The 14,287-nt window shown below is 34.4% G+C and overlaps 1 protein-coding gene across 1 annotated transcript in view; it reads left to right on the top strand.

Annotated features, from left to right (window-relative positions):
- The window catches only part of LOC106109650 (cyclin-dependent kinase 14), a 62,365-nt gene that overhangs the window by 46,781 nt on the left and 1,297 nt on the right, over positions 1 to 14,287 (top strand). Inside the window, exons 4-9 of the mRNA XM_013291235.1 lie at positions 7,185 to 7,384; positions 9,850 to 9,941; positions 11,601 to 11,775; positions 12,207 to 12,331; positions 12,956 to 13,092; positions 14,139 to 14,285. Of these exons, the coding sequence (XP_013146689.1) occupies positions 7,185 to 7,384; positions 9,850 to 9,941; positions 11,601 to 11,775; positions 12,207 to 12,331; positions 12,956 to 13,092; positions 14,139 to 14,285 (876 nt within the window). The remainder of the gene's footprint in view (positions 1 to 7,184; positions 7,385 to 9,849; positions 9,942 to 11,600; positions 11,776 to 12,206; positions 12,332 to 12,955; positions 13,093 to 14,138; positions 14,286 to 14,287) is intronic.

The following is a 14,287-nucleotide window of genomic DNA, read 5'->3' as shown; positions in this document are numbered from 1 at the left end:
CTGGCACAAGTTTATGTGTCACTTCACCATTATTAATCAATAGTTTACTACTGTAAAATTATCTTTGTGGTGGTAGGTGGTGATGGTGTCGCTGGGGTGATGAGTGTTGGTGCAGATTTTAAATGATGCGACCGTTATTCTTCAACCAATTTATTCACACCAAAAACACTTAATCCACAACACAATATATATAATAAAAAGAAGTAGAAGGAGAGTGCAACACGTTATAAGTAGAAGAAGAGAAGAAACACAATAATAATAAGCTGGGATAACAAGAGCGATAATTAACAGTGGTCAGCGCGGGCACAGTTTGAAAGCGACTGTTAATTAACCGCGCGCGCCGCTCGGTCAATGACCCCGGTCAGCTGTGCAGTCGCGAATTTAAATGCACCAATGACAGGTCACAAAAATAGATGCGTTGCACTATATTTCGACCACTCGTCGTGCACCGTGTTTAGATGTGTGAGTGATTGTACGTGTTATGTAAGTGTGTATGTGTGCTGTGTATGAATGTCAAGTGTAACTGTGGAGTGTTTTCGTAAAATGTATCAGGTTCCCTACATCTTTTTTAATAACAAGTAACTTTTGTTCATAAATTAAATTGAAGTTAAGTGTATCGTGAAAATGTTTTCTATTTAATTATTCATTTGATCTGCGTATTTGATCTCTGCTTCCACAAATCTGGCTAACAGACAAAATAAATCTAAAAGAAATTTAACTTTGAAGCGTTTATCCAATCGAAATGATTCTATCCAATCTTAGCTACGTCTGCGATTATCTGGGGCATTGGGATTCAAGAGTGGCCATTAAACCGGCCACATTCGCCTCGCTAAATCTGTTATAGCCTAGCCTAGTTGGTCAGTTTTCGACGTGAGATTTAGTTACGAATGATTTAGATTTCATTTAAATCAAATTCAACTATAATTTAGCCAATCTTATTGATGTTGTGCAATGCGAAATGACATGTATTTTATCGTAATAGCTGGGAACACCACTAGTATTGCAACATTAAGATTTCTAATGTTAGATAAATGTTTATTAAAATAACAAATACTATAACCACAATTGCAAATGTACCTTTTGAATTTGCCTTATCAAATATCACACTTTTATATTACAGTTATAAATAACTAGCTTTCGTCCGCGACTCCGTCCGCATGGAATTAAATAAAGCAAAAGCATATATCCTATTTTTTCTTCCAGACTATGGTCTGCATCTATCCCAAATTACATCCAGTTCCTTACAACCCTTTAGGCTATAAATTCGCACATTTAAATTTTTTGTAAGATTTTATGCTTCTAAAGTCTTGTTTTGAAGCTGATTTCGCTTTTATACTAAGGGTTCATCGTATAGCGCAGTCGCGTGAGTGCATAATTAAGTTATCTCCGCCTCCAGATATAAACAAACCTACGTCTCACGTTCGTAATTAGTTATACGCATGAATATCATGCCGAACAGATGTGTGTGACTTGCAACGTACGTGTGTGACAGGTATTACCTTACGTGTCTGTCTATCAATTCTGTAATATTACAGTTTGCTGTCAAAGTCGGTAATTTAGTTGTTAATTCACGCGTAATTCGTGGTCTATTAACTTTTAAATTTCGCAAAAGTGTTTACTGCTGCTGATTAAGTTTGTGTTTTCATAAACAAGGGTAATGTAATCATTTGTTTGGCTTTTTTTATAGGCGGCTTTATGCCGTACTCTTGTTCCCTCTAAACATATTTTGGGTCAGGGATCGGGTGTATAATTCTTTATTCGTTCAAATGTTAAAACTTAAATTTACAGTATGTCTAAAATCACAGACTATATCACATTGCAAAATATCTAATTCTAATTTTAAACTTTTTTTTATTATGTAGTGTTATTTGTTACATGATGTAAGGACATTTAAGTTTTATTTGTCTACTAACTGATTCCATGCGGCTTCATCCGCGTGAAGTTATAAAAACTTTATTTTATTGTTTACATTTATCAATTACAAATGTCAAAATGACATGACATGATGACAGCCTTGCTTCCTTGATGTTGGCCGCAACTTATGGTCTCTTTCCCACATTAGGATTTTTATCCAAAATATTTACCCCCTAAGTTTAATGGCGTTAAAATATATAACCTAAAGCGTGACGCAAGTGTAGGGCTTTTTATTAAAAGAAAGTATTATTCAAAAATATACTGTAATTGCTGACATCTTAGGCAACAAAGAAGTGTGTGTTTACGCTGTATTATAATAGTATAGATTCCCGGGTTCTTAGACAGAAATAGGAAAATAAAGTGAAACACTTGAAGTACAGTTATAAAAGTGCTTGTTTACTTTGTAAATCAAGTTCATGATCGCTTCACTGGCCTTGCAGTAACTTAGTTTGGTTACATAATGTAAACATAACATTCCTCGAGACGTTTGCTATATTTGGTGAAAGTGTTGACGATGGAAGCGACTTACTTGACATTTAAAAGGTTACGCACGTTACGTATACATTTATTAAAAGTGCTAATATCGGGCTAAAGTATTAATTTAATTACAATGATAAATATATGACGGTTAAATACATAACCTAGAGGTAGACAGGCATTGAAGATTAAAGCATTAACTGTCATACTCAGAGTCGTTTAAGGGTTATAAAGAGTGTCACAATCTTACTAATGTGGATGCGAAAATTTAGATGTATGGACGGATGGAGGTCCGTTAGATTGTAGCTTAGGTGAGGATTTCAATGAAATTTGGCACAGTTGGAATGAAATTTGGATAGCATAGTCTGAAAGAACACATGGTACTCACTATTGTTTATTTTATTCCACGCGGAAGGAGTCGCGGGCGAAAGCTAACATTTTATAATCGTATGTTCATGAATGCATGTGAAGTCATCTAGTTATATTTATGCATAGGCCGTAACTGAAACATTACTCCACGCTCCACCTCTAGAAAGGTGTGCCTTTAAACCACGCAATGAAAAAAGTATATCCATCGTTCAAGTATATCGAAGTTTGATAAAATAAACAGACCGCACTTTTATAGTTTACATCCAAACTTGTGTTTGATAAATGCATTGGCCGTCCAAACATCGGCCGATAGACATGTGGGATTAAATCCGTTTTCCACTAAGAATCTAGCCGAGCGCGACTGCTGTTCCTAAGTAGTTGTGGCCGCGTCTGCTGGAAATTGTATCAGTCCCATTGCGATTAATCGCTTAGAGGAAAAGGGTCTTATAAGACAGTACACAGTTTGACATGTGTAAATATACATCCAGATAAATATTTATGAACCAATCGGGACGCGTGCTCGCCCAATTTCAAACGATCGTTTGTTACTTTTTAGTGCAGTCAACGTTTTGATGGTTTTAGTTTATAGTCTCGGAAAGTTTGGGATAGTAAAGTTACTGATGCATCACACAAATTGAACAGCAATTGAATACTTCGTTTGCAAACCGAATCAAAATTCTTTGCCATTAAAATATATAAGGAACCTTTGCTGAATTTAAAATACACAATAATTGATAGTTAAATTAAATGAGTAAAGAGTTTTACGACCGAAAACCAAATTAAATTTGTAATGTCGTTTTAAATGATAAGACCACAATTAAACTCTAAATTGTAAGCTATGCTTATAGCAGAGTTTTCAAGTTACGTTTCAGTATACAACCGTTAGTAGCGTATTTCGAAACAGATGTTTATATTTGTATAGATATTTCTTTCACAAAAATGTTAGTCATCTTATTTACATTTCCTATGTTTTTATAAACATTTGTGAGTAACTCTTGTAGGTTAAGAATGTAAACAAGTTTTGTTAGTACCGGGGGGAATCTTGAACACTGAATAAATAAACAAAGAATATTGGGTCGTATTTATCTTTAGTTGGACAGCGCTTTACATACGAACCAGCCTTTGGGAGCACTCTTCACATGTTTACGGGGCTCTATTCGCCTCACCTTTATTTAATACTACACTAAGTTTTACTAAAACTTGTATAAGTAATGTAACCAAGTTGGGATCGTAGCAGGCAATAAAGTTAGTGTTTTCCTATATAATGTGGATTACTTATTTTGTAAGGAAGGTTTTATGGCTTTAAATACTTATGATGACATGAATTTAAACGTAAGCAAATTTACAAGATGATCTTTTTACAAGCCTAGTTAGTTGTGAGTGTGGAAGGATGCACCGGTAGAGGTAGCCTTAGAAAGAGATGGATGGATTCCGTGAAAGGTGGCATCATCAAGAAGGGAGTGATAACTGAGATGACGTATGATAAAGTTATCTGAAGGACAAAAATCTATTACGCCAACCCTACGGGAGTAGGATAAGGAGAAAGATGATGATGATCTAAGTACAATGTCATTATTACGCACTTATTATGAACTTGTTATATAACAATTTAAAACACAATGTATCGGTGACTTACAAAGCATGATGTAATAATGCACTTATTGTAACTGGATTATCTTACGCTATAACAAGTCTTCCGTGAAGAGACTTTACAACATATTGTTATCTCTGTTATTTCAAAGGGAAATGAGCGGGATGTTAAATAATGTTATTGTATTGGCAATGAAAACTTAATTACTTGAATAACGATAAAGTAGTAAGCGAAATTTCTTCGTTTTTCAATATGACAAAACCATCAATATTTTATGCTCTATGTTATTTTTTTATACAGAACGTTGCCGATAAAAGCCCCTTTGATAAATAAACTATGACGTGCCCTTTTAACAATTTATTGATTGGTCTGCGGCGTAAAATTCAGCTCGTGAAAATGTAATAGGCGTACCGTTACTCTTGTTTGAGATAAATTTTATTTCATGTCGTCATTGGAAATTTTGTTATTGCCCACAATTTAGAAAGAGTTTTATTAGAAACCATTGTTATCCCCCATTGTCGATAGTCACAAATGTAAACACAGGTTTTTTAACGATTAGAATTGTACTTTGTTCAAAGCCAGAACCATAAAATGCTGTTTGTGTTTTTAAAATAAATTTTGCACTTTAAATTTAGATAACGTTTTATACTTTTAAGCCTTTTCACATTATGTCACTATAGGTGGACAGTAGCAGTCAAGACCAGCACTGGCATACAACTGGCTTAATATATAAGATAACTAGCACTAATAATCCAAAGATATCCGTGCTGGGACAGTGTAATTCTACTGTACTGGTATCATATTAGTCAGGCATTATACTACAAATTAAAAGTTCGCTGTTATGTTGTAACTCAATAAAGTTTCATTTAAATATTGCAGTGAGAACAAAAATGTTTAAAAGTTCTGTAAACCGACAGAAACCGCTAAATGTTGTATGAAAAGCGTTTTCTGTCCATTTTAATTACGGGCACGTCGGGGTGTGGGTCTGCGAGCGAGGTGGGGCATTAACATGGGTTAAAAGGCTCAATAAAAATATCCGTTGAGGGTTATGAAAATGACATGTAGGATTATAAAATAGCTTAAGGCTTGTGGAATGATGTTTTTTATTCGTTTCGATATTTTTTTTTAAACGAAACGTTACTCTCGTTTTGTTATATTTAAGTTTTGATATAAAACAATTTTCAGATATATCAAAACTCAAAATCTACATATTGTATACATTTATCTTATACAGTTAAAACATTTAAAGTGGTATGAATGTGTTTGAACGTTCTCTGTGAGGTTGGAATTATTCAGCGGGTGTCGAGACACGGCAGCGGCGGCGAGCACTAAACTAGTTATTTCGCAAAGCTACGAATTTTAACATGATGCTTGTTTTCTCACTATGAGATCGGTTAACGAGCTTTGTGGCGCTGATCTTGTTAATAAAGGCATCTACACACGAACTTGTACGATGTTAAATAAAAATACATTTTGAAAACATCAATTAAATGCGGTTAAAATTATTCAATACCAACCGTCTCCGTGAAATTAAAAATTAATAAAAAATATACCTTATGTTACTCACAGATATATAAACTTTCTAACGATGAGAGATTTTTAAAATCGTCCCAATAGTTTTTTGTTATTTCACTATATACAAAAATACAAACCTTTTCTTTTATATACTAGTATAGATAAAGATTTAGTCGTAGTTTCTTTATCAGTTTCATGAATTCAGTGTTGACTCTGTTTGTTTCCCTGAACTCTGTTGTGCTTAGTACAGTCCTGAATATTTTCGCAACATAATTTTTGACTCGATTACTAAGTAATGTTTTTACATGATTATCCCAGCTCCAGGCCGGGCAGGGTTGGCCGCTCCCGGCTCGCCCCGTGACCTACTTGCCCGCACGCGAACCTGCCACATTCAATTTGTTTCCGGCTAATAAATTAAAGATGCCACCTCATGTTTGGGCCATATTCGGCAGTCATTTTTGGACTTGTTTTATATTTTGTTATTTATTATCCTCCGTTTAATGCTTAAATCCGTACAAAACTGTTGCCAATCCCCACATCCTCTCTGGAGAAACTGAGATAGCAAGTTTTGTCAATTCTTTTTTTCTATATCTTTTTTTAATCTATATATGTGTTTGAGTCGCATAAAGAATTAAGGTAAAATTTAAGTCCATGTTTCGTTACCTCTAAGTCATAAACCGTTTACATTCGTATAGCATAAAGGTACGTGTACAGACGTTTTAAGTTACGCTTTGAAAAAAAAATATTTCTTTTGAACGCGACGTCTTTTGGACGCTTCCCTTTTCTTTTGTATTAATTTGCTTGGAGGTCGTTTGCGGGAAATTATGTCGGGATTTTCGGCGCCTTTAGTAGGGGAAGCTGTTATTTAATGTTTTATTGTTTCGGTTTTTTATTTAAGGTTGTTTGATGTTATAATAGAATCCGTCGAAATAAAAATTTTTTAATTATCAAAAACTTTTCAATTGGCCCAATCCGCTGTGGCAGAGCCATAAACAAGAAATAGAATAGAAAACTTTTCAAAAATCAGAGTTGTTGAGGGAATAGTAAAAAAAAAGTAATAGATTATTTGATTTGCCAATATGAGAAGTTAATTGATGACGGCAACCATCATTAACCATATCTAGTTACTAAAAAAATGACGCACTCAGAATTCTTTATTAATCCCTTGAGTAGTCTCTTAGTGTATTTTTTTTTTACACTAAATCAACATTTATTTGATTTATTTTTTTCATTATTTTCATTTTCATGTTTCTTCTGTATGTTATAGGTTATAGTACTTTTGATATCGTTTTTTTTAATCATAGCTAATTTGTTTTAGAGTGGAGCGGTGGCGGTAACGGCGAGTACCGAGTGCGGCGACAGTTATCCGTGTCGTCGGACTCAAAGCTGTTAGACGAAGGTGCGCGGGAGGAGGCGCGGGTCGTGATGCGGCCGAAGCGCCCGCCCAGGCCCAAGTCAGAGGCCTTTCTGGGCCCGCACGAACACAACAGACGCACCAAGCGGTTTAGTGCCTTTGGGGTTAGTAAAATATGTACTAATGATATTCTTGATTTTAGTAAATGCATCTTAACTGTAAGAATATATCTATCTTCGAAGGCTAACAATTAATATGATTAATTACAATCATTACTTATTACTTTTCCTGTATTCAAATTATTTCCGACGTTTAATTTAATATTTTTGGTGTGGTTTAATTTAATATTTTTGGTGGTGGTTTTGGTTTGTAAATGGTGAATGCTCTACGATTTCCTTTTGTCATCATTCGACATTAACTGCATCCTGAGCAGATCTTTTTAATCAAATTGATGCGGCTCCGCTCTCTGGAGGCCGAGGCTTTGAGGTTTAAACGATTATTGAAATTAAACGACGGTACTTTGCCTCCTTTTTATTAAAAAAATATAAAAGTACTGAGTGTAAAAACAGCTAAAAAGGTTGTTTTCGTAAAGTAGGGTGGGATTTGGAGAAAAATTACTTTAATTAATTGTGTTCTGTGTGTGTGTGAATTATTTTCAAATGTTACATAGTAGAAATAAGGTATACAACATAATACAGATTATTATAAACTATGATAAACAATAAATATGTCAAGATTATCTTAATATCCGCATAATGTTTATTATCTAAAGAATTACAAGCTAATAAAACTATTAACATACGTATAACATAATCTGCATTCTAGAATTAATGCGGTAACTAAATTTATAAAGAGATCTCGAGTGTTGCTATTTTAATGTCTCATTCTCAGTACTAAAAACGATTAACGTTGAAGTCGCAATATGAAGACGCTGAAACAAGCTCTTGTTCTTAGGTACAACTTTAGTTGGAACAGACGGAATTATCGTATGTTGTATATGACAGTATAAGCTGTTTTAACGACCCAGTGTGACACCCGAGAGTAATTTATATCATGTTCCGCGTTGCAACTTTCCGCATATCGTAACCGTGGAGCTACACTTCTGTACTTGTTTTTTGTCTCTTTCATTTTGTTTAATCAAACTGAGACTGCAATATGCAAGTAGGATTGTATAGTGCGAGATTCAAAGAGGACTTTTTAATAACTCGTGGGAACTTGTGCAGTTTTTGTCCCGTGTTAACATGACACAAGAATGTGATAATTGTGATTACTGCAGTTGGTAATTGTCAATATTACGTTCCATAACTAATTAGAGAATTTTAAATGACAGGATTGTGTCTTTTTATTTCTATTTCTCTGATAGGCATTTAGTTTTAAAACTGTATTTTATTTGTATAACGATTGTTTAAAGATTACCAATTTTTTTTTTACAATAATTAACTGAACAAACAGTATTTTTCATGATTATTTTCTGTTTATTTGCAATGTTTTGATAATTATACACCTTACTAGAATATTATAAATGTGAAAGTTTGTTTTGTTAAAGTTTGTATTCTATACATAAGATGTACAGGATAATCTTGAAAAAGGGATTTTTTTTTAATTCTACGCGGACGGAGTCGCGGGCGAAAGGTAGTGTTTCTGTATTACCTCTTAGCTTTTCACGCGAGCGAATATAACAGTACCTGTCATATTCTGTGTGAACAATTAATCACGTGTGCTCAGTAGAAATCCTGTGCGGCGCCTCTGAACGCCTGGTACCTCCACAGAGCGAAGAGCATTAGACAAGACAAATATTTACACGTCCGCGACTGCGAGAAGAAAGCAAAACTGTGTACTAGGAGCCCATAAGTGGTGATACTTCACTAGAGTAATCGTTATAAACAACCGCGATGTTGTTTTGTTTCTTTTCTTTGTAACAGACAGTGTTTGCTTTTCTTTGTCTCATTTTTGAAAACCCTATCAGTTTGCGTTTTTAATTTTTTTTTACTGTTACGATTATTTAACCTCGATTATATTTAGTAATCTGTGTAATTTAATGTTAATAACTGGATTTCTCTTTATCGCTTGAATTCACTTTTTGTTTGTTTTCGTGTTGTTAATTATTAGATAAATAATTGGTTTGGTTATGATTGCATTAGAATTCATGCAAAAACATGAGTGAATTTTAAAAATTTAAGGACCTGTCCCACAATTCATGTAAATTGTCAGATAAGGATCCAACGTATAAAGTATGTGATGTAAATATCGGATTTTGGTACTCTGTCTGACAGTGACGTCATTTTAAAGCTATCTGAGTCTTTATCAGCCAGTGGTGGGACAGGCCCTATAACGTATAAATAAACTACGTGTCATAAGTACAAGTTATTACAACTCCAAATATAAGCCAACATGACACCATTAAGATTACTTTAACATAAGTGGATTAACAGAAAGTGTCAATAGTGTAATTTAGATATGGAATATTGTTAACTACCGTCAGCCCTCCATAGCAATGCATAAATCAATAATATCAATTTAGCTAAAACGCCTCTAGTAGAGTCTAAGTGCTAGTATCATAAATTAAGATTAGCGAAGCGTGGCTGTACACTTTTGGACATGATAAATGGGTCGTTTTCTTTGTCAACAGGGTGATTCTCCGTTCGGTAAATCCGAAGCATATATGAAATTGGAGCAGCTCGGTGAGGGTTCCTACGCAACAGTCTACAAGGGTTATAGCAAGTATGTTACGTTTTTTTGGCATACACTGGTTTTTAATTTAATTTGCGTACTGTATCTACTTAGCGTCGGTTTCAATCGTCGAAAAATTTCATTGTTTCATATAATGTTAAACGTGCATTAATGCCATTTTGGACTTGTGAACAATTATGTCAGTGAAAATGAAGTGAACAAAAGCATAAAGCTTTCATCCGAAAGCTCGAACGACGTAAATCACATGCATAAACAACGGACAAGTTGTTTCTTTAAAACTTACATTAAAAGTCTTTGAGATGAGAAATATAATTGAAAAAGCTTTTAAGCGTGAAACACGCGTGAAATCAGATTTACTTTGTAGCGAAAGATCGTGAGTACGTAGACGTGAGTTTTGCATAGTAGACTATTGCAAAATGTTTGTTGTAAAAGGAGGTCTGAGCGATCGCAGTGCAGCCGATGCATCTAGAAACGTCGAGAGCTTGCGATGGTAAAAGCTGCCCGCGACTATTAAAGCGAAAACTGCGACAAGCTTTGTATATGTACAAGAAAATTTAAAATAGATACAACGAAATTATTCTTGTCTAGTCAAATGTAATGATAAAATCATTAAACTATGGTATTATTGGAGGGAAATTAGCGAATCCTTGAATAGATATACCACAATATATCTCCTTAGTTTTTTAGTTTTTGTATTTTTCGTAGGATCCAAGATTTTATTTAGGGACTTGATATATTTTTACCACAAATGTGGAATCAAAAATCTTTGTATAGTTTTAAAAATGATACAACTGTAATAAAGAAATAGTGTTTGGAATAATCTGCGGTCGTTTATCATACGTTAGCAGGGGTGCCGCGAAAAACGTATCTAAGAATAACTCACATCTATTCAAGTCAAAGGCGAATTTAATATGCTGTCATTCGCCACAAAGCCGCTCCACAAACTTCAACATGGCTATGAATACGAGAATTTGGTTAGTAGAACGGCCTCATTAACACTCAGCGGAGGCAATTCCCGGTTCGGGCTATGAATTCTCTAAATTCTATTATCTCGCCCCCTTTCCTTTACACTCGTTGAGTTAGACGTCAAGCGCTTCCCGTGTTAGGCTTAACTCGAACTCTCAATTATTTAGTAAATGCTTTGTCAGTAAATCCGTAGTAAAGAGATCACAAAATGTATTTTAAACATGAAATACGTAAGTTTCTTTACAAAATAATCTTCACTAAGTCGAGTAAAATCCACAGTAATCGCTTGTAAATACTTGTAATTGAGTGATTAACGCTTTACCAACTTTATACGATTAAAGGAAAGTTAGTGAACTGTTTGCGTCGAACCTTTACGAGCTTCGATTAGGAACTTTTATCATAGTGTTGGCGCGAAATGTTTATTAATTACTCGATTTAACTTCAATCACTTTACCTTTATGATATCGAAATCTATTTACAATTAAGTTTTTATTTTAATGATTGAAATGGTAAGGTCGACAAATATCGTGAATAACACTTGGCTTTTGTTTAGATCAAAACATAGAAACTTTTCTTTTTATTTGTAGAAGTTTTTCAAGTATAACATGTTGGTACAAGACAATATTTCTAAGACTGGACCACAAACTAACGCAAGCATACCAGTAGTGTACAATTAGTTCTTAGTGCTTGAGTGTATTAGGCTAATTGAATTATTGTTTCCAGTTTAACGCAACAGGTTGTGGCGCTAAAGGAGATAAGACTGCAAGAGGATGAAGGTGCGCCGTTCACCGCCATCCGCGAGGCCTCGCTCCTGAAAGAACTGAAGCACGCGAATATCGTCACGTTACACGATATTGTGCATACGAGAGAAACACTCACATTTGTCTTCGAGTTTGTGGTGAGTTTACATTTTGTAGTAATCTGGATAACACACAAATGTGTTGCTGATAACGAAAATCTCACTTAAAATTTATTAGTCTGTCTCTGTATCCGCAAGCCGCGTTTGTTCCAGTTAATCCCCGAAACGGCTGGGCCAAGTTTCGCCCGGACTTTCACTGAAGGGTAGCTGACATAGACGGGCGTATTATAGGCTACTTTTTATCTTAATATTTCGTGGACGAAGTCGCGGGCAACAACTAGTCAATAATAAAAACGATTAGAATTGTTTTTCTCTGCTTTTGTTTTTCATTTTTAAATAAGCAATTTTGTATAGATTTATAAACACTTTTGTGAATTGTTGAAATCTTTATTTTCGGTAGTTACGTTAACTAGAATGTATACAAAATTGAACCCTATCGTGTACTACATTAGAGTGATTGTATTGTGCAGGACACGGACCTATCCCAGTACATGGAGAGGCACCCCGGCGGCCTCAACCATCACAACGTGAAACTGTTCATGTTCCAGTTGCTTCGAGGACTCTCATACTGTCATAGAAGACGAATATTACATAGGTGAGGAAACACAAACTGCTTTCTAGTATTATTTTAATACACTCAAGAGCATTGAATCCGGGTCACTTAAAATATTTAATAAACTGAAAATGCCTTCTTAATGTAATAAACAGCGTTTTAAAGACATTATTATATCCCTTAAATTAAAATAATAGTATTTATAAAATGGTACGTTTTATTGGTTTAAAATGACATAAATAAAAACTGGTTATCTGGCCTTAATGCGAAAATAAAATAGTGACATTTTTATACAATGTGTTTTTTTTTAATTTTTTTTTAAATTCCAATTTGTTTGTGTTGCCTTCTCGTGTTTCTATTACTGTATGAGGTTTAGTATACCACCAAATTTTTTGTACGATTTTCGTTGATAATCTGCCATTTCTCTGAAAAGAGAAACCAAGATGTATTAATACTTTAATTCAAAGAGTATTTATTTGTCTATTAGACACCGTTCCTTTTCTTAAGCTAGCATCCTTAGTTTACAATATTTATATTTTTTTTGTTTCAATTGACCCGGATTCAATGCTCTTAAGTGTATTTAGCTCATAGTATAATTTTATAATACGAGAAAATAATCTGTCAGTCCTTGTGTAATTTCGTGTAACTAACTTTGTTTTGTAACAGGGACGTCAAACCGCAGAACCTCCTAATAAGCTCTCACGGTGAACTGAAGTTGGCAGACTTTGGGCTCGCGCGCGCCAAGTCCGTGCCCAGCCATACGTACTCGCACGAAGTTGTTACACTCTGGTATAGACCGCCAGGTAAGATACTACCACTTTATGTCGCTCTCAGAAACATTAAGCAGACCCTTAGCAACAGACTTAGGTGACTGTTACATTTTATAATAATTTGACATGATTTTTATGACTACGACTTTATGACTGTAAGATTTTTATTAATACTAGCTTTCGCCCGCGATTACGTCCGTGTGGAATCAAAAACAAAAGTGTATAGCCTCTGTGTTCTTCCAGACTGTCTATGCCACATTTCATCTAAATCCGTAAAGACGTTTAAGGTACAAACTCTATTAAACATCCATCCATCTAAACTTGTGTATTTATAATATTAGTAAGATTACCGGATATACATTTAGTTTTGTTTATAGGAGGTTGAAAAAACGAAAATTCAACTATTAGTTCAACCTTACGCTTATAATTAGCAAATAATCAGTCTTGAATATTTGCTTTATCATAAATGAAATATTTTACTTTGCAAATTTTTCGCATTTCAAAATAAAATCTTGAAACGCTCGTTGAATATAAACGTTATCTATCTTGATTTATCTCAAAGCGATCGGTAAACTGTAAATAATGTTTGCCGGCGATCAATGATAACTTACGACTACAAGTCGCTGACACTTAGAGCGATCGCTTCCAAGAAAAATCGTTCACTCTTATGCATTTTTTAATAAATTTATCTTACTTTTTCGTTTAAACTCTAGAAGAGTAAAATTCAAACAAAACAACTATAAAGTCTCAAAGATAAAACTTGATGTAAACATGATTCATTTAATTATTTTAGAGGAGGGAATCTGTAGTGGAATTTTATAGTGGATTAAATAATTGAATATAATTAATAATAAATAATAGTTAAATAATTAAATCTAACTTTTATTACTTTTCTTTTCAGGAGTAAAAAATCTTACACCATTAGAAAGATAATTTATCTATAAGCAACATAGGCTTGTTAAACATAACAGCCTATGCCCGTGAAATTAAAAAAGTAATTTTTTTTTTTAATTTCACGGGGTCATAGACATATTTTCATTTAAACTCCAAGAAATGAATATGTAAATGTGTGTATGCAGACGTGCTGCTGGGCAGCACGGAGTACTCGACGTCGCTGGACATGTGGGGCGTGGGCTGCATCTTCGTGGAGATGCTGTGCGGCGTGCCCACCTTCCCCGGCGTCCGCGACACGCACGACCAGCTCGAGAAAATATTCAAGGTATATACT

This window comes from Papilio polytes, unplaced genomic scaffold, assembly GCF_000836215.1.
Source record: "Papilio polytes unplaced genomic scaffold, Ppol_1.0 DF821067.1, whole genome shotgun sequence".
NCBI classification, from domain to species: domain Eukaryota; kingdom Metazoa; phylum Arthropoda; class Insecta; order Lepidoptera; family Papilionidae; genus Papilio; species Papilio polytes.
The sequence above is the reverse complement of the archived record's forward strand: the minus strand, read 5'-3'. Positions and strand labels throughout refer to the sequence as shown.